At 37.6% G+C, this 27,971-nt stretch overlaps 1 protein-coding gene across 11 annotated transcripts; it reads left to right on the plus strand.

Moving 5' to 3' along the window:
* The first annotated feature begins 164 nt into the window (after positions 1 to 164).
* On the plus strand, positions 165 to 27,941 carry CEP83 (centrosomal protein 83). Of its 11 annotated transcripts, none has more exons than XM_041120473.1 (17): positions 3,491 to 4,055; positions 6,132 to 6,290; positions 6,642 to 6,792; positions 8,055 to 8,147; positions 8,425 to 8,556; positions 12,274 to 12,525; positions 13,844 to 13,975; positions 17,728 to 17,842; positions 19,318 to 19,462; positions 19,597 to 19,746; positions 20,217 to 20,292; positions 21,395 to 21,552; positions 24,339 to 24,468; positions 25,356 to 25,459; positions 26,153 to 26,333; positions 27,037 to 27,147; positions 27,619 to 27,941. In XM_041120473.1, exons 1-17 carry the CDS (start codon positions 3,946 to 3,948, stop codon positions 27,664 to 27,666), a joined length of 2,247 nt encoding a protein of 748 aa, XP_040976407.1. In that variant the 5' UTR covers positions 3,491 to 3,945; the 3' UTR covers positions 27,667 to 27,941. The 11 variants fall into 11 exon arrangements, 10 of the variants coding, with proteins under 10 accessions (XP_029858989.1, XP_040976409.1, XP_029858992.1 ...); XM_041120474.1 differs by having other exon boundaries at positions 3,493 to 3,872; positions 3,990 to 4,055; positions 6,031 to 6,290; positions 27,037 to 27,941; XM_030003129.2 differs by lacking the exon at positions 3,491 to 4,055 and adding an exon at positions 165 to 261 and having other exon boundaries at positions 6,031 to 6,290; positions 27,037 to 27,941.
* Positions 27,942 to 27,971: the final 30 nt, after the last annotated feature.

A 27,971-nucleotide genomic window follows, 5' to 3' on the forward strand; every position in this document is an offset into this window, starting at 1 on the left:
TTTGACCGCCTCAGCCGAACGGCGGAGCGACCGTTGGCGCCGGGCACCGCCCCTCCCGCCCGCGCGGGGGGGGGGGCGGTGCCAGAGGGCTCGGGGGCGGTGCCAGAGGGCTCGGGGGCGGGGCAAGCCCGCGGAGCCCGTTTCCCTGGCAACGCTGTCCCGTCCTCTCCCGCCCCGCCCTCCTCGTGCGGCGCGGCGCTCCCAGGATGCTCCGCGGCTCGCGGGACCGCGGCGGGCGGAGGCGGGCGGCGGCGGCGGGAGGTGAGGCGCCATTTTTAAATTCTTCGCACCGGTGGTGAGCGCTGCCGGCTGAGCGGGCGGGGGTGTGAGGGGCCGGGCGTGCCGTTGAGGGAAGGCTGGCCGGCCGGCCGGCCGGACTGGGTCCTTCCTGCTCGGGGCTTCACTTGGCGGCGGACGAGGTGGAAGGCCTCTCGGCCTTTGCTCCGGTGCCTCTCGCTCCTCCTCTGGGCTGTTAGTCACGGAGCAGAGAGCCGGGAAGAGAGGCCGGCAGCCCGTCCCGTATTCCATCTGGCGCTAACAGCCTCCTGCGGCCTCTCCTGGCTGGTCGTGGGCTGGGAATCGCCCAGCACAAGGCCGGGGGGGCAAAGTTGAGGGGTGGGAAGGGCCCGCTCGCTGCCAGGCTTTCCAATATTTGCGTTTGCATGCTTTCTTTTCCACCAGTGGACCTCAGCGATGTGCAGTTTGAGGATAATGATTATTTTTCTGCACATCTGGATGTGTGACACCCGTATTAGTGTTGCTTCTCTGACCAAGCTCCCACGTCCATAAGTCATAGGAAAATTAACAGTAAAAATGTCATGGTGACTTACACGGCTCGCTTTGCTTCTCGTATGCTCTTTGTCCACATGCTGTAAGGTGCATATAATCATATTTCTGCCTACAGGAGGTGTAGGATACATATACTAACATGAGACCTATGCCCTGTCTGAACACCTTTAAGTCAATATGAAAGGGAAGTGATTTTTCAGAAGAGTTTTGGTTGTGGACTATAGAACTATTTGTGACAAGCAGCCATCTGTATGTCCAAGTAAAACTTTGAATGAGATTCTAATGAGCAGAAGTTCTCATGTGTGTTTGAAGGTCTCTTGTCATGAAAAAACAGTGGAAAACACGTGGCATATGTAGACTAGCTGTTTTTGAGTACAGCTAGATTTACCCGCTGTAGCTCCCATACAAAATTTCAGTTTGATCAGTAACTGCTCTCAATTTGACATAGTGTAAGTGGCTAAAGCAAAAATTTTAATCCTGAGTTAAGATATAACCTTGTTTGTTGCTTTTCACCCGATAAGTAACCATATCTCTGGAATAAGACAGAAATTGAAAGGGCGATACTGTATGCCGTGTGTAGGGATGGACACGGAAATAATGTATACTTAATTGTTGTTGGAATTCGTACTTTGAACAGTGTTGTGGAGGAAGTGATAGTAGTTTGAGTGAGATTGATATCTTCTGTAATGTAGAAGTCATACAGATGTTCTCCAAAATTTCTGTACCTAGGCATGCAAAAGTGTTAAGTGTTTATTTTCACTGGATTCTCTACAATGATATCTGAGCACTATCCAGGTTATGGAACTTCCTATAATAAAGCTTTTCATGTGTCTCTCTGATACACGCCCCCCCCCCCCGCCCGCCCCGATATAGATATCTATTTTTGTTTTTTAAGGTGATTACTTTGGCTATTGCAAGTTGCTGATGGTGGATTAGTAGAATGTGGACTGTTAAAGTAATGAGAGGTATGCTATCATATTTCTCAAATTATATATAATTTTGTTTTGTTTTTTATTCACTTGATGTTCATGGGAAGTCTGATCTCTCATGAGTGTGTTGCATAGTCATTTAAGGTAGGATTTGTTTCACTTACCTAGCTTTTAGACAGTTACCTAGTCTGAGGCTGTGATTTCTGAACATCTGAGCTCATGATGTGACAACTCTGCTCCTGAAAGGAGAAAGAAAGCCTTGCTCCTTCTCCTGCTTATTTCCTTGGCTCTTTGTTCCTTTCTCCTAGCCAGTACCAGCTGCCTGCTTTCACTGATGATGTAGCCTGTTGGATTTTTCCATGAGCTAGCATGACTAACTGACCTCACAGAAAAACTGTTGAGTGTTTTCTGCTTGTTTAAGTGTGTTGGCTTCTTGAGTTAAATCAGTTCATGGAAGGGTCTGATGAATGACAAATCTAGGAATGGGGATGAAGAAAGGAGTGGAACCTCCCATTCCTGGTGACAGTGAGCTCTTGTATTGGATTCCACTTTTTCATTAGTTCATTATCTAGTCTTACTGTAGACTGTTAAGCAGGGATGAGAAGGAGTAGTGTTTGAAGAGTCATGAGGCTGTGCTGCTTCTGAGTGTCCCACTTATTCTTTCAGGCAAATAGTTTATTGTTTCACAAGACCTTGGCTGATTGGATTAGAAAAAAAGAAAAGAAAGAGCATATAAAGAGGTCTAGAGTTCTGACAGAAACAGGCAAATGGATTAAACCATACATTGTGTGAAACAGCTGTTTGGCTTTCAACAGATTTTACTGAGAATTTTACTGCTTGAACAAAACATGGCACAAGGCTAAGTACTGTTAATTTTTTTCATCAATAGCTGCAAAATTACATTCATTGTATCAACTAACTGTTTAAAACGGTGTTCAAATATAATGAATGTATGTGTTTTAAGTGTGGATGTGGTATGGAAAGCAGAGCCATGAGTGAGTTGTTATGTTACCCAGGTGAATTATCAGTACATGCTGAAATCATGTAATTTGGTTATGCCAGGTAAGCTAGAAGGAAGCCTTGTTGTTGTAAACAACATACAATAAAAATAAAAATTGTAACATAAATAACTACAATTATCTTGATATCTTCCTATTTTTCTCTAAATGCAAGTATTCTCACCATTTTAAGTGCTTGTAGCAAACAAAAAGTTAAAATAATATAGCTGAAAAATCTTGTAAAAGAAGAAAAGCCCTTTCATGATGTGTAGATATAAAGAAGAGAGAGATGTGAAACAGGTCTTTAAGCAGTGTTTCTCTCTGTATGAAAATAAACAGTTGGAGAAGAAAGGCAAAGTAAAGGTCATTCTTGCAAATGTAATTAAGTTACTTCACTTAGCTAGATATTTTACAATAAATATTGCTATTTTAGCTACTGAGCGTGCATTTCCTAGGTTTCAGGACTCTGCACCAATACCTTTATATGTATACCTGCACAAAATGATGTTAAGATTTCATAGTGTGAATTCAGGGAACTGATACAAGTTTGGAGTTCTGTAACATGACAAAATTTGGCAAATATATAGGTGGAGAATTAACTTTAGATATGATCTGGTTTTAGTTTCTTTAAAGTATGTTTTATGGTTCTCTACTTCTTGAACAGATTTCCAAGAGGGGAAGAAATTTTAACTAGTGTTCCTTTGAAGTATTTCTCAAAAATTATGGGTATAGTCTTGTGTAATTTTGAAGATTATTTAAGGTCTGTTCTTTGACTATGAGCAAGTACTGTAAGCCATTAGCGCAGAAGAAATTCTTCTTAGTAATATACTTATAGTTTTTGTAGCCCTAAATGATGTTGACTACTGACAGTTCACTGCCAGGAATTCTTTTATGATTTGGGGGAAAGAAAAAAAAAAAGGGGGTTTTTATTTGTAAGAATGCGAGTAGGTTAAATATTACAAGTTGCTATTAATAATTTCAAGGAAAGAGCTCTATGTGAAGTAATGAAATCTCTTATGTTGTTGTAGTTTGGTTCACAGTTGTCACCAGGAATGCAAATCATGAAATTTGCCACTAGGTGTCCCTGCAAGCCAAAATAGTTTTGTTTCCTTAACTACATACTGCTTGGGTTTTTGCAGTCCGAAACAATTGTTTTGTAAGCTACAATTTTTTTCCCCGCTCTTCTTTCCTTTTTTTCTTTTTCCTGAAATCTTCATGCAGATGAATACATGACCAGGTGTGTGTCTTGCTTTATTTGTGCACTTTTTCATAGCAGCAAAAGCTGTGAGGAGAGCATATACTTCCCACCTGCAGCAGCTTGGAACCGAGAGTACAAAAGGTTGCGTTTCCATTTATCTTTTTCTTTTGGTTGATATGTTCTCAGAAAACACCATGGGCTTTTTGGTGTCTTTGACTTTATATCTGTTATGCCACTTCAGAAATACTTCTTACTTGAGTAAGCTGCAGGATTCAGACCCAACTTTAAATCCTGTGTTTTTCCTTCTGAGCTTTGGCTTACAGATTGATGGTTACATTTGGTATCTGTGGCTTATGAAAGCAAAGACCTGAGACAGAGAAAAGTACTATTGCCTGGTGGTTGGTTGTGTTGGTTTGTTGCTTGGTTTTTTGGGTTTTGGTTTTGTATTCTTTTTCAGTGATTATGATAACCCTGTTGGTATGCATAGAAATTCTTAGGGGTGTGCTGCCTTGGGTTTTCCCTGTGGACCAGAACTTTCTGTCCTCTCACATGGTTTATTGTCCTTAGGATCACTGACCAGTTCTCCTCATACAGCTGTTGGTTTAACAATTGAAAATGTCTTTATATTGAGTTTGGAAATTGCTGTTGTCCTTTGTTTCTCAACAACCAACAAAATTCAGGAATCAAAAATAGATACTGTATTGTTTAGAAGGTTCTTCAGAGCTTATGCTATTAATGTTGGAAATTGGTTGTGCATACAGGACAGTCACTGAGGAGAATGTTCTTTATTCTGATTTCTTCCCCCTTATCCTCTCAGCAAATTTGGGTAAAGCAGAATACAAAGTTGCTGTTGTCACTTTGCCTATACTAGTGGTGTAACTCTGGTAGATTTGAAAAATGGGAAAGAAAACTTAAACGTAAGACTTTCTTACATTATTATGTACATCTTAGTGGAATGGGCACTGACGTGCAACGTTTCTTTTCCTATATGGAAGATAGATTTTCATCTTGCTTATAGTTTAGGAGTTTATAAAATCAAATGGTAAGTGTTTAAGATAGATCCGTGAAAGATTTGAAGAGTGTAATGGTAGAAAACATTATATATTCAGCTGTATATGTAGAGAAGGGGAGGTATTTGCAGTGATGGTGGAGATTTAACATTTTTCATGTTTGAGTTTTACTTTGTACAAAGTTACACTTTGTAACTTTGAATTACATTTTGTACACTGCAACCATGGAGTTCTTAGGCATCGGTCCAGTTATGCCAAAAGCTAAAATGGCAGAGAGGTTGGTTTCAAAGCTTTGTAACTTCCCTAAAATTCAGTTATAGTCCTCCCGCCCCCAGATCCTTTAGAAGTGTCAGTAATGATCAGATTAATATCGAAAAGAACTAATGGGGCATATTAGAATACTTCCTCATTTCTCAGCATCTGTCGATTTGCAGCTTTCTCACACCAATCTGATATTGTCACATTTAGCAAAACTCTTTCTGGAAAGGTCACAAGAAACCGTGAGATAAACTTTGAAAACGAGGAAGTGACATGTATCGATGATGTATTTCAGGGCTGAACTTTGGGCAGGTATGTTCCAGATTGTCCATGAAACCGTAACTCTTCTCCAGAGAGGGCTTGATAGGAATTCAACAGTGAGAATTATCTGCTCTTCTTCTAGCTGAAATGAGTAGTACAACTTGTTAGGATAGTGTGACAGACTATGACTGTAATAAGTAAAGCTATATGTGTCTGATGTCTGTGGCCTCAGCTGAACTCTGGTTCACAAGGCATCATTAGGGCATTACTAGCATCATAGTTTGATTCTCAGTGTACAGCATAAGTAAAAATAACTTTTCATGTAATCTGTCAGATAGAAGTGCTTGTGCTTATTTTGTATTGACTCAAATAATCTCCATGTTTAAGTTTATTCTGTGCCCCTGGAAGGGCTCTTACTTTTTAGGGTAGGCAGAATGAGCAGAGAATAGTTGCCCTCTCAGTAGAAGCTTCTAACCTGAGTTACAGCAGAGCCAGGATTCTTCTGTACTGAAGGCAAAAGCAGTGTGTGAAATCTTTGAACGGTGAATGTACTCGATTGCTAATTACATGTCCTTGTATTTGTTCAGGTGACTTGATCTTCTGGGATGTCAGCAGAAAAAGTGGATGGTGTTGTGGATTAATTATAAGTTAATTTTTATTTTGTCTTCTCCATACTCATTGTGAATAGTCATCATAAAATGGATGCTTTGGGCAGTCTCCTTCCTCCCATGGCTGGAAATGGTGATATGGCTAATGCACAAGAACTACAAAAACTTCTAATGGATGAAAAAATCCGATGTGAACACCATAAAGCAAATTATCAAACCATAAAGGCAGAACATCTAAGGTACACTAATTTAAACAGGTTTCTTCATATAAGTTGTTAAAAGGTGAAGCTAAATAGCAGGTGGAAGGGATTTGAGTGTTAGCTATTTCTGTATTTAAAGACAGATTTGAGCATTGTTCAAACTAGAAAATAAACAATTGAAAATACCTTAAGACATTGCAGATTAAGTTTCTGCAATACTTCTTATGCTTGTAAATATGGGATAACTTTCCAGTATATTATAGGAAGAGGATATTAATAACTTAGTTCTAACTTGGTATTTGCACGTTTGCTTCTACACATGAGTCTTCTGAGCTTTAAGATCTAATTTTAGAGGGTAAATATAAAATAAATATGTATTATATCTTGCAGATTACAGGAGGAATATACAAAATCACAAGATGAACTGAAGCGGTTGTTAGTTGAAAAGCAGACTGTACATGACAAATTTCAGTTTCTTCTTGCTGAATATCAAGAGGAGTTGCTGGGTAAAACACAAGAGCTGGAAAAACTGAAGATGCAGGTGAAATACTTTACTGGCAGGACTTAATATGAATTTTAATCCTGTAGTAGGGCTATACATATATTTCTGTTTATGTAACATGTATATACCTAGCTTGAATATATTTCAGATATCTTGAAATTCACCCAACCCGAGTAATGTTTCTTCTCTAGAGTGACTATGGGTTGAAATTATTGTTTTCTTGTTTAACTGAACCTTCCAAATCCTATTGTTATGTGCTATGTTAATAGTTAAGACCCTCAGTCTCTGTCTGTGCATGCTCTTCTGTTATGGGGAGAATCACCTGCCCTGAAGGATGACTTAGATGCCTAAACCTGTTAGGATAAGTGACTGGAAAAATAGATATTTGTTTCTCTTTGTGATGACAGCTTGCTTCATTTAAAAAAACCAAAAACAACCAAACAAACCAAACACAAAGCCAAACACCACTCCCACCCCCCGCCCCCCCAACATTTAAGATAATTTGGATGACACTTTCTATAACTGCTTGTTTCCTTAAAATAATGCAGGACATGTTCTTAGAAAACAAATAAAGCATCTAACAAAGGATCCCAGACTCTGAATGGAGGAGATGTGCCTCAGTATCGTAACTAGAATCAGTTTGCAGGGACTTCAGGGTTCAGATAAGTGGAAGAAAAGTAGAATAAATTAGAATATATCACAGGTTGTGGATGAAAATTTTTTTTAAACACTTTTTCTTGGTAGGTAGCTTGCTGTATTAACCATACCCCAAAAAACTTAACAAAATGCCATGCCAGCATGGAGTGTAAGGCAAGGAATCTTTCCTGATTCCGTTTTCATTTCAAACCAGTACCCATGTATCTGTTGGAGAACATGTATCTAATGTGTTTTACAAAGAATTGGTTTGGTATTGCTCATTGTGAATCTTTGGGTTTGGTTCACTTACTGTTTAATTTTTTTCCAAATGCTGATTCTTTATCTTTTATGTGAGACCACTTTTCCTTCCCCCCCTCCCCCGCAAAGGAGGTAAACCTCTTGGCAATTCAGCTTGACATTTGTATTGCTTCTACCAGTAAATACTGACATTTTAAATGCTTCTGTTATCTCCCCAGAATATTTTTAGTTCACTAGTATCATGGCTTTTTTCTTCTGTAACTACTATTGAAAGTTCTTTAGAAAAACAGAAAATTAAGCAGCATTCCTAACACCATATTTGAAAAACTTTATTCCTGGCTATTTGTCCTATTGCAGTGTAAATAAATGAATTTGACTAGTTATTTATGATTCCTTTCTGTCTTAAGGTGCTAACTCCTCAAAAATTAGAACTGTTAAAAGCACAAATACAGCAGGAATTGGAATCTCCTATGACAGAACGTTATCGGAAGCTAGAAAATGTAAGTAGTAAGTATTGAAATACTATTTCATTTAGAGTAGTGATCACCAGGTTCCTAAAACCTTAGGAAATTAAAACTGAAAGGGGAGCAAAGTATGTCATTCTTTATCTAGTACTGTTGCCCCAGGCAGTGAAGGTTGAAACCCTAGAAGAAGGAGAAGGAGGGATTCAGTTCATCAGATACAACTTGTGAAATGACAGGAGCATTGCATGGACATTTGAAGGAAATAAATCTGAAAACTTCTGATTGATGTTTTTGGTTCTTTTGTCTAACTTAGGAAGTGGAAAAATACAGAACAGAATATAACAAACTTCGTTATGAACATACTTTTCTGAAATCAGAATTTGAACATCAAAAGGAAGAACACACACGTATTTTAGAAGAGAGGAAAATAAAATATGAGTCCGAGGTATGTAGAATGTTACAGTAGCTTAAAATGTATCTGATGACAAAACTGCTACAACAGTGTGAAAACATTGGTACTTGATGCGTTGTCAGTTTGACACCATTTCATAACATAGTGTTTGTTTCCGTTCTCTTAATTCTCAAAACACTTTTATGACTTAGCCTAGAGCTGTCTCTGTAGGTTTGTTCAGTGATGTGTTGCAATATCATTTGTGCTATTATAAGTAAGAATAGACTTGCCTTCTGATAAATGACAGCCAGTAGCTTTGCTTAATGCTTTTTTTAATCGCATTTGTGATAGAATTTGAGACATTACGCTAATCTGAAATTAATAAGTTATCTTGGCAACCAATGTAAGTTTAGATTTTAAATTACTTATGTGGCAACTAATTCAAGAAGGCAGCAGCAGAAGATATTGTTCATACCAGTGTCCTGGTTTCAGCTGGGATAGAGTTAACTGTCTTCCTAGTAGCTGGTACGGTGCTATGTTTTGAGTTCAGTATGTGAAGAATGTTGATAACACTGATGTTTTCAGTTGTTGCTAGTAGTGTTTAGACTGAAGTCAAGGATTTTTCAGCTTCTCATGCCCAGCCAGCGAGAAAGCTGGAGGGGCACAAGAAGATGGCACAGGACACAGCCAGGGCAGCTGACCCAAACTGGCCAACGGGGTATTCCATACCATGGGACGTCCCATCCAGTATAGAAACTGGGGGGAGTGGGGGCGGGGGATCGCCGCTGGGGGACTAACTGGGTGTCGATTGGCAGGTGGTGAGCAATTGCACTGCGCATCATTTGTACATTCCAATCCTTTTATTATTGCTGTTGTCATTTTATTAGTGTTATCATTATCATTATTAGTTTCTTCTTTTCTGTTTTATTAAACCGTTCTTATCTCAAGCCACGAGTTTTACTTCTTTTTCCTGATTTTCTCCCCCATTCCACTGGGTGGGGGGGGAGTGAGTGAGCGGCTGCGTGGTGCTTAGTTGCTGCTGGGGTTAAACCACAACAACCAGACAAGGGTATATTTTGCAACTAAGTTGGATCATGACAGTGGCGGTCAAAAGGATACTGAAAACTTTGGTAACTTTATTTCAGTTGTATTAACTCTTGAAAGAAACATTCATGAATTTTCTGTTTCAGAATTGGACTTTCAAAAGTGTAACTAAATAAATTGCCAGCTTATTTATCTTTTAAATATATGCAGCAGTGTAAATGAGTGGTGCATGTTATTTGCATATTCATTTAAGTATTTGTCTGGGAGCATATATCCTAAGATGCCAGATTTGAATGTATTAATCCAAACATGAGACACAAATCAAAGCAATCATCACTTTCAAAATCAATCCAAATTTGCAAATGGAATGCATTAAAAACGTAACAGTTGTCCTTCCCGGAGCTAAACCCACATGCTGCTTTACAGCCTGCCTCTCTTGTGGGCTTGTTGAGTTTGTGCTAGTCCTGCAGCTAATTAGCACACTTGCAGAGAATGAAACTACCTTGAGCCCAGGGCACAATGTGGTCTAGTTTCTTTCTCTTAGATCCTTTTTAACTTTCTATGCCATTTAGCACAAGGAAGCTACAAAAACATCGTAATTCTTAAATGATGGCTTGGGCACGTCATGCAATAAGTGTTTGAATCTCCTCATAAAAGGGATTTGGAGGGCTTTTGCTGTAGAAATTGGCTTTGCTCCAATAGAGATCACTGAGGCAACCTCTGAAAGCACTGCTGTGGATCAGAGTTTGGACTAGTCTCCAAATACCAAGAGAACTCTTACATACCTTACTTTCTCACTCTTTTGCCCCCAGTATTACATTCAGTCCACATAACTCATTTTGAAACACTGGAATCTATATAATACATTTGTTAGTTACAGTCTTGAGATTAGTTTGTACCTATTGTACTACCTTGTAACAGAAAGATTTTTTTTTTTCTTTATTTTCTATCTGACAGGGCCCAATTGTGTTGGCTGTCTTGAATTACTAACAGATTTGAGTTCTGTTGTGATTGTAGAATTGTGGAATCATATGAGTTGGAAGAAACCTCCTTCTAGTCCAACATCGTGCTTAAAATATTGAAGCGTAATGAGATCGGGTTGCTCAGGGCCATGTCCAATTGAGTCTTGAACATCTGGAAGGATAGAGATTCCACAACATTTCTGGGCAAACTATTGCAGTATTTAACCATCTTCATGGTAAACTTTTTTTCCTAATACCTAACTGGAATTTCACATATTCCAGCTGTGTCCGTTGCCTCTCTTCCCATCACCATGCATCTCCTTCTCTTCTCCAAGCTGAAGAGGCATAGTTGTCTCAGCCTGTCCTTCTATGTCGCGTTCCCCAACCACCTGACCAGCTTGGTGGCCATCCGCTGGACTTGCTCTAGTTTGTCATTATTCTTCATCTACTGTACACAAATTCCAGATGCAGTCTTACAAGTACTGGAAAGGGACAAAGGATCACTTCCCTGGCTATCCTCCTGCCAATCTGCCAGGATGCAGTTGGCCATCTTTGCTGCAAGGGTACTCTGACTAATGTTCAACTTGTTGTCCACTAGGATGCCCAGATCCTTTTTCATGGAGCTGCTTCCTAGACAGTTGCCCCCAGCCTGTACTGTTGCATTGGGTTACTCCATCCCAGATACATGACTTGCTCTTGTTGAAGAGGTTCCAGTCAGCCCATTCCTTCAGCCTGTCCAGATCCCTCTGAAGAGCAGTTCTGCTTTCCCAGCACATTGACCATTCCCCCCGCAATTTGGTGTCACCCCCAAGCTTGGTGGAAGTGTACTCCATCCCATTATCCAGGTCACTAATGAGGACATCAATCAGTATTGGACCCTGTACTGATCTCAGAAAGACCCCACTAGCTACAGGCAGTCAGCTGGGCTTTGTACCACTGATCATCACTTCTTGAGCCTGGCAGTCCAGCCAGTTTTCCACCCACTTTATCATCCACTTTTCTAGCCCCATATGTCACCAAGTTGGTGAGAGAGATAATGGGAGACTGTATCAAAAGCCTTGCTAAAATCAAAGTATACAAAAGCCACTGCCCTCTCCTCTGCAGTGCCAGTCACCTGCTTCTAGAAAGCAGAGAAGTCGGGCATGATTTGCCCTTGGTAAACCCTGCTTTCCATCACCTTGTCTTTCATGTGTTTAGAAATGGCTTTTAAGACGTTTTGCTTTATAACCTTCACAGAGACTGATGTGAAGCTGGCTATCCTGTAGTTATCTGGATCCTTCTTCTTGACCTTTTTGCTCTTCTTGATGATGGGTGTGCTGTCTGCCTCTTTCCAGTCATCAGGAATCTTCTCTGATCGCCATGACTTTTCAAAGGTGATAGAGAATCGCCTTGCGATGATACCAGTGATCTCTTTCAAAACGCTTGGATCTGTTCCAAGGACTTGTGTGTGTCCAGTGGATTAAATGATCCCTAACATTTTCTTCCTCTACTCTGGGTACTGCTTTACTCCCACAGACTGCTAGGCAGCTCAGGGACAGCTGAGGCCTGAGGACAAGCCTTATCAGTGAAAACTGAAGCAAAAAAGGCATTGAAGAATAGGTCTGTTGATTTTCCTACTCTAAGAAAGAAAATAACTGTGAATGTAATTTCTTAATATTTTAAATGCACACTGGTACTCTTTCCTGAATTGTCAACTGCTGTATTTGTTGCTGCCTGACACCTAACTAATGTAAAAGCTTTTATTTTTCTGATTAACAACTATCAGATTGCAAGGCTGGAGAAGGATAAAGAAGAACTCCATAATCAGCTGCTGAGTGTTGATCCCACGAGGGACAGTAAACGCGTGGAGGCACTCTCTAGAGAAAAGGCACAACTGTATCAGAAATTAAAAGGCTTAGAAGCAGAAGTAGCAGAACTGAGAGCAGAAAGAGACAATTGTGGTGTGCAAGCAGAAAATGTTCAAAGAGTACAAGTACGACAGTTAGCTGAGATGCAGGCTATGACAAGGTCTCTAGAGGTAAGTATCTTTTTTTTTTTTTTTTTTAAACTTTGCCTCCTTGTAGAGTGTAGTGAGAATAGCACTTGAACTGTCACTAAAGTCACTGATAACTTTGCCATTGACTCTACAATTTGAATTTGTACATTTCAAATTTAAAAACAAATTGTAAGTAAATTGGGAGTCACGTACTGCCAATTCAACTTTGGAAAGGTGGAGAGCTCAACTGAGAGATTCTGCTGAATGATCTTGTTTTTAAACATGCGAATGATATCCATGTTTGCAGTCAGTAAGATGGTCATGTCAGCACTTGTCACTTGGCTGGAGTTAGAAACTGATGACAATATGTTAATCATCTGCTACAGTAAATTTTTTATTCTTTAAAAAAATGTCATGAGATGCTCCCCTATTCCTCTAATTCTTTCCTCACGTGTTGTTTTCTTTCTTGCCTACCTGTGTCTCTCCTCTTTCCAACACGTTACTGCAATTGTTTAGTTCTTGGCTGTTGCTCTCCCTTAAAGAAGCTTTGGTATTTCTGGCCTGTTGTATTTTTCCCAGGGTTCCACTGTATTCCTCATCTGTGGTCTTCAGTCCTCCTGTCAGTTCTTGCTATCTCTCTAGGTAGTGAGTCTTTCTATGTAGATTTCTTGCAGAGTTGCAGCATACAGATAGATGGTTCATTTTCCTTTTTATTGTTATCAGTGCTGTACACCTTTGTTACAAAACGCTCTGATCACAACTTAAAAAGAACAGTGCTGTAATATTCTTAACTTAGAAAACTTAAAAAAAAGTCCTGCTGGAAATAGGTCAGTTCAGAAAAAGAAAGGTGATATCATAGGTTAGATTACCTTTTTGATACTTAGTAAAGCTCAGGGTCTTGAGTCTATAATAGTCACAGTAATTACATTTTATTTCCTCTCCATGATGTTAATTCTTTAGTTAGTATAACTGTATAGGCCAACGTATGACATCTTTTTAAGCACCACTTAGAGTCATACTGGTGTTTACAGCCCAGTAATTTACTAGTAGGAATACCTGCTGCCTCCTAACCAAGTCAGATTACCTCTGCCTCTTGTGAAGTAGGATTGAAAATGTGTGTGATTCTGTGCAGGCAGTGTTAGTAAAAACAGTTGTGACTTTTGAGTAAAATTCAAGACCCTTGTTGTATTGGAACATATTGTTGAGCAAAGATATAATAATATAATATATAAATATTTATAATATAAAGAGTCAGTAATATCTGAAAGCCCAGATCAATTGAACCTTTCAAGTGAATAGCAAGAGACAGCCCTGCTCACAAAAAAAAAAAATAATCTTACAAATACCTCCTTTATTCAAGGCAGAAAAGAAGTCTGCTGAACTACAGATTGATCGAATTGAGAAAGAACTGCAGATGAGTCATGAGCAAAACATTCTCTTAACCAGCAAACTTCACAAATCTGAACGAGAAGTCAATGCCTTAGCTACTAAAGTAAGTGCTTTTATGGTATCTGAAATACATTCTTCATATCCTGTTATGTTCACGTTTTCCGTATATTTTACATTAAGAATAAAATAATAATGTCTTCTGCTGTGACTTAAAATAGGTTTGGAATTTTTTTCCCAATTTCAGTTGGAAGATACAGAATATGTGACTTTACAGGAAAAACATCATCCCTAAAAGTATCTCTAAAGATTGAGGTTATGCTCTTTCTATTTCATTTTCTAGATCTTTTTTTCTAAACACAACAGGGCTTGAAGAGGTATCTTTCTTTATATTCATGATTTTAGTACTCATGAAAATAGCCAGCCCTATTTGATGGAAACAAGCATTACTTTTTCATAAAGTGTGCAAAGTCCAATAGAGCTTTAAATTGTTTTTTTTTCTTTCTTTTTTTTTTTTTTTAATGGAGCTATGGCTTCTAGAGATCTTAAAAAGTATCCTCTGAATGGGCTGTGTTAGCAACAGGAAGCAAGCTGCATTGGAATCACCTGTGGAGATTTAGGTTATATTAGAAGAAGAATAGTCACACTAACATAGCATTCTTCTTGGGCTAATGCCAGCATAGCTTGTACAGAAACATTTCTGTACAGTACTGCATCGTATCATTTTAAGTAGATCGTTGTCTTGCAGCATGTTTGAGTATCTTAGTTGTTGGGTTGGCACCAGATCTGAGAGATTTTGTTCTATGTTTGTATGCTTTTTTTTTTTTTTTTGAGATCTTAATTTCTAGAAAAATACTTAAGATAAAAAAGATCAGAAAGCTTCAAGTTTAGGGAAAACCTGAAAGTGCTTAAGAAACTTGACATCACTGTTTAGTATTTTAGCATAACTAGTTTAGTATGGGTGTCAGATTCAGAGTTTTATCTGGTTGCAGTGACTCTTCAGCTACACAACTTAATAAAAGACAGATCCTTTGTGCAGTTTCATATGTGATTATTTGAATAAACAAGAAAAATTGAAACACTAGTAAACCGTTCTACCTTTAAATGTTGCAGAATACTTACATTACTTTATGTAAATCTGAGTCAGGATACTAGTCCTAATGAAATAGTTACTTGAGTAAATGTTAGCTTTCTGCTGTCTCTTATTCCCTCCTTTCTGGAGAGAATACTGGGTAGTAAATTTTTATCACATCTGTCAGTTCCTGGTAGCAAATTTAATCCCATGTGTTTTCTTACCGTTCTGGAGAGGCTTTAGTTAGTTCTGAACTAACTGTAAAGCCAGTAACTTTGGTCTTGTAAATCTAGCTGAATGCAGAATTATTTTAAGCTCTGTTGACTTAAAGCTATCCTGTACTTCTGAATCTACTTTCCAAAATAACACTGACACGTGCTTTGAATGGGTACGGTAGTTAATATTGTCATAATATGCCTCAAGAAAGATACAATACAGGAAGAAAACTTTAACTTCTACCATAGTTGTTCTTTTAACAATCTCAGATTTAATTCAAAACAGGCTTTACAGTGCACATTTATGAGTGTGAAGTATTTCATTTTGGTCCTTAATCCAAAAAAGGTCTCATTTACCCTAAGAACAGAATATACCTATACCAGTATTTAAAGCCTCTTTATACAATGTTATACTTGTCTCACATGAAAAATAAATAAGAGGGGAAAACTTCTGTTAAACATTTAGTAACCAATTGTCTATCAGAATATATAGAAGATTGTTACAGTCTTTACTTTTTGTATCAACTGGAAGCAGGAGAAAATTAAAATGTTCAGTGATGTTTCTTGAAGGGAGGAAAGTAGAAACTAATTTCTATACTAACCTCCACCCCCTTCTGTACCCACTCAAACTTCTTCCTGAGCACAGGTGCACGCACTGATCTTCCAGATTTTGTGCCTTAAAAAAGCCACCTTAAATCTTTGCAAGTTGCCCTGAAATGTTCTCAACTTAGTATTTAAGCAACCAAATCCACCGTGTAGTTACTTAATAAGCTACTATGTCATTCTTACCCTTTTGCCACTTGTATATGCTAGCAGGTTGTAATTACATTTGTCATTGTGAATGGATTTTTATTATAAGTGCTTTCCTCTAGATATTTAATTCTCATTGACCGTGTAATTACTCCATACAAATGCCTAAACTATAGAAAGTTTCCATGTAAGCAGTAATTGTCTTTGATTTGATGTTCTTAAAGCTCCTGCTTTTATGAGGCCATTTGATGTGTGTGTCACGGTTGTAGAGAAGTATTTGAATTAAAATGCACTTTAAAACTATAAAGACCTGGATTTTGAGGAAGTAGTGTAGCACTCCAGGAGGTCGGGGGGACTATAAGTAGTTACCAAATTGAAATTACTTGGGGGAGCAATTGGTAATCTGGTTTTGCATATTACTGTTTTGTTTTACTTAGGGAGATTAAATTTAACTTTATTTTAGCTTGACTTTGAGTGATCTTTAGTCAGAAGTGAAGTATGTGTAAACTGACATGCTAATGCTTGAGTTAGCGAGGCATCAGGGTCTTATGCAATTTGGATCAGTGTCATAGCAAGGTATTTCCAATGAGTAGTCTTTTCAGAAACGCCCCAGTATTCAGAGGCTAGCTTGTAGGATGTATAGTATTTACTCAGAAACCGTGTTTTCAAAGGCAATCCTGCACATCTGTGCATATGTCACCAATGCTTCTTCAAAGAGTAACTTTTCTACACTGTAGCTTGTAATAACTGGCTGGTTAGATGTTGTGGTTTAACCCCAGCCAGTAACTAAGCACCACGCAGTTGCTTGCTCACCCCACCCCCCCCGCCCCCCCACCCAGTGGGATGGGGGAGAGAATCGGGGAAAAAACAAGTAAAACTCGTGGGTTGAGATAAGAACAGTTTAATAGAACAGAAAGGAAGAAACCAATAATGACAACAACAACAATAATAAAATGACAATAATAATAAAAGGATTGGAATATACAAAAGAAGTGATGCACAATGCAATTGCTCACAACTCGCCGACCAATGCCCAGTTAGTTCCCGAGCAGTGATCTGCCCCGAGCCAACTCCCCCCAGTTTATATACTGGGCATGACATCAAATGGTATGGAACACCCCTTTGGCCAGTTTGGGTCACTGCCCTGGCTGTGTCCCCTCCCAACTCCTTGTCCCCCTCCAGCCTTCTTGCTGGCTGGGCATGAGAAGCTGAAAAATCCTTGACTTAGTCCAAACACTACTCAGCCAAAACTGAAAACATCAGTGTGTTATCAACATTCTTCTCCTGCTGAACCCAAAACATAACACTATACTGGCTACTAGGAAGAAAATTAACTCTGTCCCAGCTGAAACCAGGACGTTAGAGATGAAATACATGTCAATAGTCAGACAGCCTGGTTCCTGGAATTTATGTTGTGTTTCAGCACTTTGATTGTTTTAATCAGGGAATATATAAAACTGGCATCTCAACGTGACTGACAACTCATTCAGTAATCTTCAGTGTGTGACTTGAGGAATTAATAAGAACCAGTTAATAGCACTGATTATGATTTGGGGAATCAGATCATGCCAATAGCTTTTGTGTTACAGTATCTATATAATCACCACTAAAAATTATCTACAGGAGTAGATATTCTGGATTGGCTTCAGGAAAGCAGTGGAAGAAAAAAAAATTTTTAAGGTATTTTTAAAATAAGCATAGTCCATGATTATTTGGCAGACTTTCTTGTTCGCAAAGTATCACATGAAAAACTTACAGTAAAGCTGTGAATAATATATATATTTATTTTACTTGATTTGGGTTTTTTTTCCTAATTCATAGGTAGAAGAACTTAAACATTCACATAAATTGGAAGTAACAAATGTCAAACTGGAGGCAGCAAGAACAAAGAGTGAGGTAGAAAGAGAGAGAAACAAGATTCAAAGTGAAATGGATGGTAAAACCTGCAATTAATTTCTAATGATTTCTTTTGTAACTTCTAGTTAGAATACTACAATTATTCTTCCTCCAAACATTCCCCAGCAGCATTCACCTTCTACTTCTGGTCTAAGTTATAGATCTGACAATTCATTTTGTATCTGAAATAACTGTTGTTTCACTTGGTCTACTAGGTTAAGAACAGTTACGAACAATTTTGCATTTATGTAAATTAGTGAATCTGTGACACAATCTGAACATAATCTGTTTCAAATCATGTACTTCACATGGTTATTTTTTCTATTATTGCCAAATTCTAGTGTCTTTCACACTCTGCTTGAAACTGTAACATACCATAGGGCTTCAGTGGTTGTTTTGTTTTCTGATTCTGTGTCCATGGAATCAATAAAAACTGGGTAAGGTTGCCATGTGAAACAAAATACAATTTCTAGCTTGTTCTTTAAAGAAAATAGGCAATGTTCTAAGCTACCTAATACAGCTGAGTATGTAGGCAACTTGAAATAGCTTTCTGGAGTGAAAAGGCCAAAGCTTTCTAGTACTAGTTATGTGTTGATGATTTAAGTCACTACACAGCTTTTAAGCAGGCTGTCCTCACCGATTTGCCATAACCCCCAAATAGTACCTTCATCTTCCTGGAATAGTTGTTTCTGTTCACTTGCTTTAATACTAAGTTCTCTAAGAGCAAGTAAAAGTGGTGTTTTCTGTATCGACAATGCGCTTACAGTATATTGCGAACTAAAAATGTTGGACCCTATGAAATACAAAACTAAATACAGACAAGATTTAAGCTAACCTGAACTTGCTGTGGAATCCAGTTTGCACCACTGAATTAGCTAAACAACCAGGAGTCATTGTTATAGCATGTTGGCTTATTTGCTGGTGAACACAGGTGTCTTGGTCGCAAGTTTTTAATTTGCATCTTTTGTCACTGCCTGTAGAGTAGTAATTTTAGAATTGCCTCATGGTAATATGAGTGGATTAAAATGTGGGATTTGTTGTAGCCAGGTTACTATGGTTTCACTGGTAACCAGTTACTGTTTACCACAAACTTTTCGATAAAAAGAAAATTACAGATTTTCTTCCTTGACCTTCTCATAGCTATTGTGGAAAACTTTTTTTTTTTTTTTTTTTTTTTTAAATCCAGACACAACTGCTTAGCAGGAATTGCTTTAGATCTTAAATCTATAATAATATCAGCTATTTCATTACTTTTGTATGTTAAAATAATAAACCTGCATAGACAGAGATTCCAGAGTAACAGTTACTCTTTAAAAGCTTTTGAAATGTTGCTGTTATACTAAGAAAGGCCATGTCTCTTCTATTTTTCTTGGTTTTTTTCCCCATTCATTCATTCTGTCACGTGAATTGTGATTTTTAGGTCCCTTATATCGATTTATAAAGTTATTTTAATACTGGATTTCATCAGGTTGACATCAATAATGACATTTTAACTCTTTTTAATGTATAATGCAGGATTGCTGTCAGACAAGGAAATTCTTAAGGCAGCTGTTGAACGTCATAAGGTGCTTTTAGTAGAAAAGGATCGGGAGCTAATTCGTAAAGTGCAAGCTGCCAAAGAGGAATTTTTTGAAAAAATTGCAGCCTTACAGGATGAAAAGTATGTTTTTTGATTTACTGCTCAACTTCTAACAGAGGAGTGTTTTGAGTAACTTTTAAAAATGTCATTCTTAGCAACTAAACGCTTCTGGCATTTTGTCATGACTCTTGTGTGCATGTTGAATAATGTCTCAGGTTAGAACTCGAGAACAGATTAGCTGATCTAGAGAAGATGAAAATGGAACAAGATTCTTGGAGACAATCTGAAAAGGATCAGTATGAAGAGAAACTACGTGTTGTACAGATGGCAGAAGAATCTAGCAAAAAGGAACTTCAGCGTTTGCGGTAGTGTGGCTTTTCTAACCTTAACACAAATTTCTCTTTCCCCCCCCCCCCCCCCCCATTTTCGTTACAGTAATCAGTATAAAAGTTTACTATTCATAGATACACAAATGTTCATTATGGTAAATTAAACAAAATTATCTTTTTTGCGTTGTGTAAAAAGAGAGTAGAACTAAAAATGTGCTGTTTAAAAAAGAATAACATTTTTCATCCAAACCTTTAAAAATTACATTATTTTAATTAACATTTTAATTAACATTAATATGATAAAAAGAGCAAAAGTCAGACTCCAAAAGCCAACAAATCTACTCCTATATGAATTCTAATAATCAGTAAAAATACATTTTTAATCATCATTTAGTTAAATATTTACCAGCCTTTCAAATTATGCAATATATTCTATTGTCAGACCAATTTGTCTTAACGTCTATATTTTAATTAAATAAAAATAAGGATATCTTATACAATTTTAGATTAAAAATTCAACAGCAAGCTATTCAGACAGAGGAGTTGGAAGAAAAGAAACGTGAAAGTGCTGATCTGAAACAGGTAAGGTTTTATTGCATTGTAATGTTTTATAGAGAAATACAATCTTTCCTGCAGTTATCATTTCCAGTGTTTGAAGATTAAATTGAATTTTTAAGGCTTTTTTTCCTGAGAGACAAAACACATACAACAGATAGTGAAAAGCGAAAGTGTTCAGAAATCAGTCATGCTTTCCTGGACCTTTATAAGTGGATTACAGCTTTTTGCTTAATGTGTTTCATGGGTACCAAGGATTTCAAAGCTGAATGTTTATAGACTGGTGTATTGAATATGGTTATGCACTATTTAACTGGAGATTCAGTTTCCATGGAGACTTATAAATTGTTTCTAGGTAATGCTTTGCATTTACACTGCATCTCTCATCTGAGGTTCTTCAAGTGCTTAACAGATGTTTCATAAATGAATAAACTAGTGTAAAGAGGTATATTTCTATTGCAGAGTAAATTGATGGCAGTGTTGAAAATAAAACCTAATTCTTTTAACTCCTGCTCACCCATGATGTTATTTAGTAGGTAAGAACATAGCTGCGCATCAAAGTAGTCTGCAAGCTGTGTGCACTTGAAGTTCAAGGCAGTATATTTTTTTCCTTCAGAAATTGAGGTATCTGAGTGTCCATGTGGAGGGAGAAAAAGGAAAGGGAAATCATCCTTTCTATGTGCTGGCTGCAGAGGTTGGACTTTTCAGACTCTGTACTTGTTTTTGTGAACTGGTTGGTACAATGCATTGTGCGTTATGAGACAGAAGACTCTGGGTAGCTCCACAGCTCTGCTGCTAAATGTTGTGGTGCTCTAGTTCTGTTCAGTCCTGGGGCTTAATGTTGGATTTCTTAAGTTCTGGGGGACACATCAATGACTGAAGACTCCTGCATCCCTTTCTCTTTCTCATTTTAATTACAGTAGAACACCTTCTTTGTCTAGTAGTGATTTACTGTAAAGCTTCTGGAGAAGCTGTTGAGTAAGAAGACAAGGAACAAATAAGAAAAGCTTATGAAAAGCTAATGCAGCCAATTGGTGTCCTCCTGCTTTATCTCAGTATCTCAAAATTAATTGTTAGTTATTTGCATACCTTCTCAAATGGAAAAATTTCTTTCTTTTTTTTTTTGTAGCAAGTTCATGACATGCAACTCCAGCTTGCCTCACTTTCCCAATCAGAAAATGATTTGCTGGAGTCTAATCAGAAGCTGAAGGAAATAATAGAGAGATTGAAACAAGAATGTCAACATGCAAGGACTCAGGCAGAAAAAGCTCAGCTGGAAACAGAGAAGTAATTTTTTTCTTCCTTTTGGCTTTACTTTTCCTTTTCATATTGCTTGTGTTCCTTTTGTGTGGGTTACTTTATTCAGAATCTACAATCCATAGTGAAGTCAGAAATTAAAAATAAACTGGGCATATTGGACAATTGTAAAAAATGGCTATACATTCTGTTATGCAGAATGTATAAAAGCTTTGCTTGTGGTTACTTCAAAAATAGGGGCTTGTTTCCATTCATGTCTGTTACAATTACATATTGACTAGTGAAATACACTATTTGTATAAAATAAAATCCTATTGATACTGAAGTGAATGTCAAACTTATATTAGTTTAAGTGGATCTAGAGTTTCACACACAGTTTTTCTAAGAGTGTTTTAAGCATTAAGGGTGAAAAAAGCATTGTGTTATGCTTTGATAAGGTTTCAGGGACCCAGTCTGTATATGTGTGTATGTACTTTTTTTTTCCCCCTCCCACTAGATCCTTTTAGCTGATACGAGGCAAATAAAAGCTTATTGGATATCTTCTAGTCGCTCTCATCAAAATTAAAAATAATCACTTTCCTTTTTTGCACAAGCTTGACCACATACTATCAAAATATGCTAATAAATGCTGAAGGAAACCAAGTCTTGTTCAGACTCCATATAGCAATGAACACTTTCCTGAGATTTAAAGATTAATTTGTCAGTTAGTCTGAAATAGCTATTTAGTATTTCCTAGCCTAATAACCAAATACACGTCTAACTTGTGCTGGATTATTGTGTGGTGGGTTTTAAAAAAAGTCAGCATCCCAGATTAAATAGAAAACTTCCAAAAGATATAATGTGGTGGCTTTTTGTTCTAGCTTCTCTTTTGCTACGAATTGGTACTGCAATTGCTTTGTTTTCATTAGTTTAAGTATTGCTTTTCAGTTTAACATTTGAAGAGATTATTGCATTGGGACTGCAGAGTATGTTCAGTTGTCAGTAGCATGTTAAATACTTTGGATGTTTACTTTAGGAAGGTGTATTCATATTTTGAGTGAGATTGACAGTCTCACTCAAATAACAGTGACAATGTGATTTACATATTTATGTGCCATAGACCAGTCAGGAGTAGGTTTTCCTGGGAAGGCAGTGGAAGGAACTTGGCAGTCCTCAGAGATCGTTGTATAAGTATGTAGATAAGGGGAGATGCACCAATGCTGATACCGCAGAAATTAAGCAGCTTTGCAGCCTACATTTAAGTCCTCCAGGTCGGTCCTACTGTTACCCTCGGAGCCCTGGGACATGTTTCCATTCTTTTTCTGACTCTGTGGGTGATAGGGCTTCCTTCCTCAGTTCAGTAATTCTTACGAGCTTGAACTCCCAAGAATTAAGTTGCACCAAAGCAACTTGGCTTAAAGAGGAAGTGAAATAAGAACCAAAAAATAAGAAAGCCCAAGACAAAAAGTTTCAGATAAATAAAATAATGCCAGCTGAACCATAAGTAGGCAAAGCAGCTGCCTGCCTGGCTGTGTCAATCTTAGGCTTGGAAATGAAAATGTGAAAGGAGAAAAAGGGCTGAAGGCAAACTGAGACTGATACAGATCAGAGATGACCTCAAACAGGCACTTGTTAAGTATTTCAGGAACAGCATTAGTGGCATTTAAAAAAAAAAAAAGCTCATGGCATTTTTAACCACTGTCTTAATTGAAATTCTTTTATTGTTAAGCAGTGCTTCTTGAGAAAGCTCTTTGTTTCCTGGGTAGTAGTAGTTATTTATAGTCAAGAGCAAGACAGGAACCCCACTGGGTCTACTAAAAGAACTGTGACAGGTACCAAGTGGGCCAAGATCCTGGTTCAGATATGAGAGTGGATGATTCCCAATACTTCTGCTGTGGGGAAGGGAAAGGCTGTTTGATGAGAAATTTATGGAGATTCATTCTTAGTCCCTGTAGGAAAACTGCATCAGCCCAGGATTGGAGTGGTATGGATGCACTGATACCAAGCCTTGGACTGCATTTCTTAAAAACTGCTGCACAGAATCTCACTATTTGGTTTCGTGTCTTTATTTTTTTTTTTTTTGTAATAGTAATGTAGTTAAGTATGCAGTTAATTCTTGTCTGCTTTAACCCACAATGCAGATAGCGCAAACAAGGCAGCAGAGAGAAACTGGCTCCTTTCCTATCCACTGCTACAGAACACAGCCTAATTTTAGTATGTTTTAACCATGCAAAGACCTAAACAGATAACGTATGCCGTCAGTAGTGCGTGTTCAGCTGAAATGTTGTCTAGGAACTACGTCGGTGGAGCTTCCTGTTGTGTTGGTGTTTGTTCTGGCCGTGAGCACATACTAGTCAAGTCTGTACTTCTCTGTTACAAAGGTGTAGTAGACTGCACAGGGCAGCAACCTATTCTCTTACATCTTACCTCCCGAACAGAGAAGGTAGTTGTCAGCACTTCTGACAACTGATGTTTGGCATAGGTGTCTGCTGTTGTGTTCCAGTGCGATTGTTTGATCTGAATTTAGAAATTTTCCGTGGATGAGTTGGCATGCTGCCAAACCAACAAGCAGCCAACAATTAACTAGCTTATTGGAATCAGTTTTCAAAATTTGCCTCATAGTTGAACAAAACCTAGGAGGATGTAAATGCACAGGTTTGAATGTTGTTAGTCACAATTAGATTGTTAGCACAATCAAATTTAAATCAGATCCTTCAAGTATATAAAAGGAGGAGTTGTGAAAAGATGCATCTATTTTAAGAGCCTTAAGGCTCTTAAATCGAACACACTGCTTTGTCTATATAACCTCTTAATCTTTTAACCTGATTTTTTCAAAGGACTTTAGAATACAAACGTATAGAATGGCTGGAGGAGAAGCATGTGCTTACTCAGCGCATCACAGAGAAAGAAGAGAAATACAACCAAGTGAAGAACAAGCTATGTCGAGCTGCTGTTGCTCAAAAAAAGGCATGTTGACTCTTCCTTTATGAATGATCCACCTCATGAGAAGTTCAGCTTTACTTTGTCCAACTAGAATTGTTTTAATATTAAGAGTTTATTTGCAGTCTACTCTATATAATAACAAAATATATCAGGTTTGTCAAGATTAGCATAGAAATAGGTTGAAGTGATAAGCAAAAGAATGTTACAGCCAACAACTTTGTTATAATGCCATCACAGATTTTGTGAGGCTTTTTTTGCATGTGTGTGTGTGTGTGTGTCTGTATATGGTTATTTAAGAGGTGGACTCCTTGATTAGCAAGGATGATGTTTCGGATACTAGACAAATGATGTTCTACTTTTCCTTGATGGAATATTGAAATATTATATCTTCTCCTAAGCTTGCTTTTTATGAAATAACTTGAAAGGAAAAGCTGATTAATTGTTTATAAAAGCTCAAGATTAATTGGCAGTTTTATACATTGGACATACACAGGTTATGAAACCTACCAGTAGCTCTTAAGGTTGTAAGAAATTGAGGTTAAGATGAGGAAAAACAAACAAACAAAAAGCATACTTTTTTTTTTTGTCATGTTTATACTTGTTCTTTAAATGACCATGTATAAATGAGTTTTGTAATTCTCAAATATAGTTAGTGTTTGTTAGTACAGTTAGTCACTGACCCAACAAGTGACTGACAGCTGTGCATCTTTCAGTCACAGCTATGGATCATTTCCCATCTCTTCTGTTTTCCATCATCAGGATTCAGAACTTTCGAACAACACAGCACCTCTTCTTAAGGAAGGAAAATCCTAAAAACTCACAGCTTGAAACCATGTACAGTGTAGATTTAATTTTTACAAGATCTAATCTATCAAGGCATTACTTAGCTGTTTGAAATGTCTGTTTGACAGAGAAAGACTCTCAATGATAATAAACAAAGGAGGATGCAAGAGAAACTAGAACTTTTGGAAGCCAAGATAGAAGAACTAGAAAAAGAAAATCAGGTGTTAAATAGGTAATAAACTTTGCTTTTTCTTGGCTTGAAAAATGATATATGCCCAAGATCTGACTTAAAAATACGAAGTATTTTTGAAGATACATGACACTTAGTTTAGTAACTGGAGTCCAGTCTGATGGCATTTTCAGCACTAGAATTCTTTGAGTGGAGTCCATTTAGGATGGGCAGCTGAGAGCTTATAAGACAACTGCAGGGCTGTCTCTTCAGGAAAAAATAAAGGAAAAATATCTGATAGATGCAGTTGCAGGAGTCCCTTCAAAAGAAGGAAGTGAAAAAGACTTCAGAATTGCGAAAGAAACAGATTTACCATCCTCTTTGAAAGACAAACTCCTATTTTTTTTTTTTTTTTTTTCTTTCTTGAGCGCCTACGGAGGGCCTGATAATATTTAATGTGGCTTGATAATATTTAATTTAATGTGGCTCCTGTGATTCACTACTGTGAATGCTATTAAAAGCTTAATTTATTCCATGTAAATTCTAATCTGTAATACAGCAGATACCTTAATATGTAGAGGGACTTTTAGATAGACATTAAGGCAGAAGAATATACACAGCTCTTCCACCTTCCAGTTCTTCTGGTATATAGCTTTCCCTCATAGTGATAGTAAACAGCAGAGTACTTGTGGAGAGGTATGCTTCTGTGTTGGGGTAATAAAGATTTTGAGCAATAAGCAATCTCTTATTTCCTAGGCAGAACGTTTCCTATGAAGAATATGCACGCCTCCAGAAGAGACTAAAGGACTTGCAACGTAGGCACAATGAATTCCGGAGTTTAATTCTGAATCCTAACATACCATCACTCAATCCAGTCAGTATAATGTCATCATCTGCCTTGCCTCCTGGTCCTGAAGTGTCCTTCCCCCTTCTTCAGGTGGTGATGTATTACAAGTTGTGAAAATAATAGCACAAAAGAGGCTACTGGAACAGTCCTTCATTACAGACTTCAGTCTTAAGGAAGGAGTATTTGATCTTTGAGTAGAGGAAGGAAACTTTGAGGAATGCTTCTAGTATTGTTCCTCACAATAGGAAGGAGTTCTTGAAAGATAAATGATACGTTATAGAATGTAACAAATGGGCAGTTTTAACCTAATTCTCCATACTTTGTCCTTCTGAGAGGCTTTAAATGACTCCTTCTGGGCAAGAAATACCATAGTGGTGTTCTCACACCATGGTTTCATTACTAAAAAGCAGTATTGCTGCTCTTTGTTTCTTGTGTAGTTAAAAGAGTTTTTCTTACTCTGGTGAGCTTCTGAGGGTGAATATCTCTGGCTGAGGTTGACCAGGCTGACTTTACAGATTCTTGGTAACTGTGAGCTCAGGTCTGCGTGCCTCATCATTTGAGAGGAGGAACGCTTACACATGTATTTCTTGCTAATGCTGTTCATCACGAACGTCAGAGCAATACCCACAAAACATTGAGGAGTAAAATTTAACAAATAAGGATATTTTGGACTTCACAATTTTTATTTTAAAATCATTAATTAAAGAAAAGGAAATTAGTGCCCATTTTGGTCCCTTGTAGGTGTGCAAACATAATAAAGCCACTTTGTTGTTGTTGTTGTTTTAATTTCAAGGAGGAACAGCATCAAAGAGAGCTTTCCCTGCTTCGCAAGCGGTTGGAAGAACTAGAAACCACACAGAGAAAACAGCTGCAAGATCTTGGACCATCTAGAGAGCGAGCAATGGTGGGTGCATACAGGGACTTGGCTAGAACCAAGATCGCTGGAGAAGGTGATGCACAAAGCGAGGACTCCAAATAAAATCTGCAAACTCTACATGCTGTTAGTTTTCAGCAGTTTCTCCTTTGTACATGCTTTTAATATTTGGCCAAAAACATGCTTGTATGTGCCTGCATAGCATAAAATATATTCTGCATAGTTTTGTATTTATTTTTGATAGGCTGTCATAAATTATCAAATGTAATAGTTCAAAACAAAAGCATTGAAAGATTAACTACATTTTAAAATGTTTTTATATAAATGATGTAAAATTATTTGGAAGTCAAAGCATAGGAAATAATCTCATCAACTGAAACTTTAAAAAACTTTTATCAAGGTTTGGGTTGTGCTGACATTTAAAATAAAAATTAAAATCAGATTTTTTTGGTAAATCCTTTAAAACTTATTTGATAATATCCTCTTACTCCTTCAATGTAGAAGTTACTGTACCAGTGTGGAGTTTTGCTGGGTTGCTGTTTTGATTAACAATGCTGTAATCCACATTCGGATTGTTATTTTGAAGTTCCCAGGCAGACAGAGAGGATGAAATGAAAGGTAGGAAGTGCTGGAAACTTTTATTGCCTACCCTTGACAATGTGCCTCTTGTATTTTTGTAATGGGAATAAGCAATAATCAGGTTTTTTAATATAATGTAGTCGAGATGAAGTATAATAAAGTGCCTTCACATTATGAAAATGTAAGTTTTTATTTGTTGCTACTGTAATTTGTTTACTTAACTACAATAAAATTATTTATTCAAGGTTGAATGTATTTATTTAAAATCTTTTTTC

The sequence above is a fragment of the Aquila chrysaetos genome, chromosome 26 (genome assembly GCF_900496995.4).
Source record: "Aquila chrysaetos chrysaetos chromosome 26, bAquChr1.4, whole genome shotgun sequence".
Classification (NCBI taxonomy): Eukaryota; Metazoa; Chordata; class Aves; order Accipitriformes; family Accipitridae; genus Aquila; species Aquila chrysaetos.

Bases quoted from the DNA above. Each gene is read 5' to 3' on its own strand.
- CEP83 (XM_041120472.1), top strand. From the start codon at position 3,946: ATGACCAGGTGTGTGTCTTGCTTTATTTGTGCACTTTTTCATAGCAGC. The intron at 8,148-8,424 runs GTAAGTAGTAAG...TGTCTAACTTAG, and splicing joins GTTATCGGAAGCTAGAAAAT to GAAGTGGAAAAATACAGAAC. The intron at 21,553-24,338 runs GTAATTTTTTTC...ATTTTTTCAAAG, and splicing joins GCTCAGCTGGAAACAGAGAA to GACTTTAGAATACAAACGTA.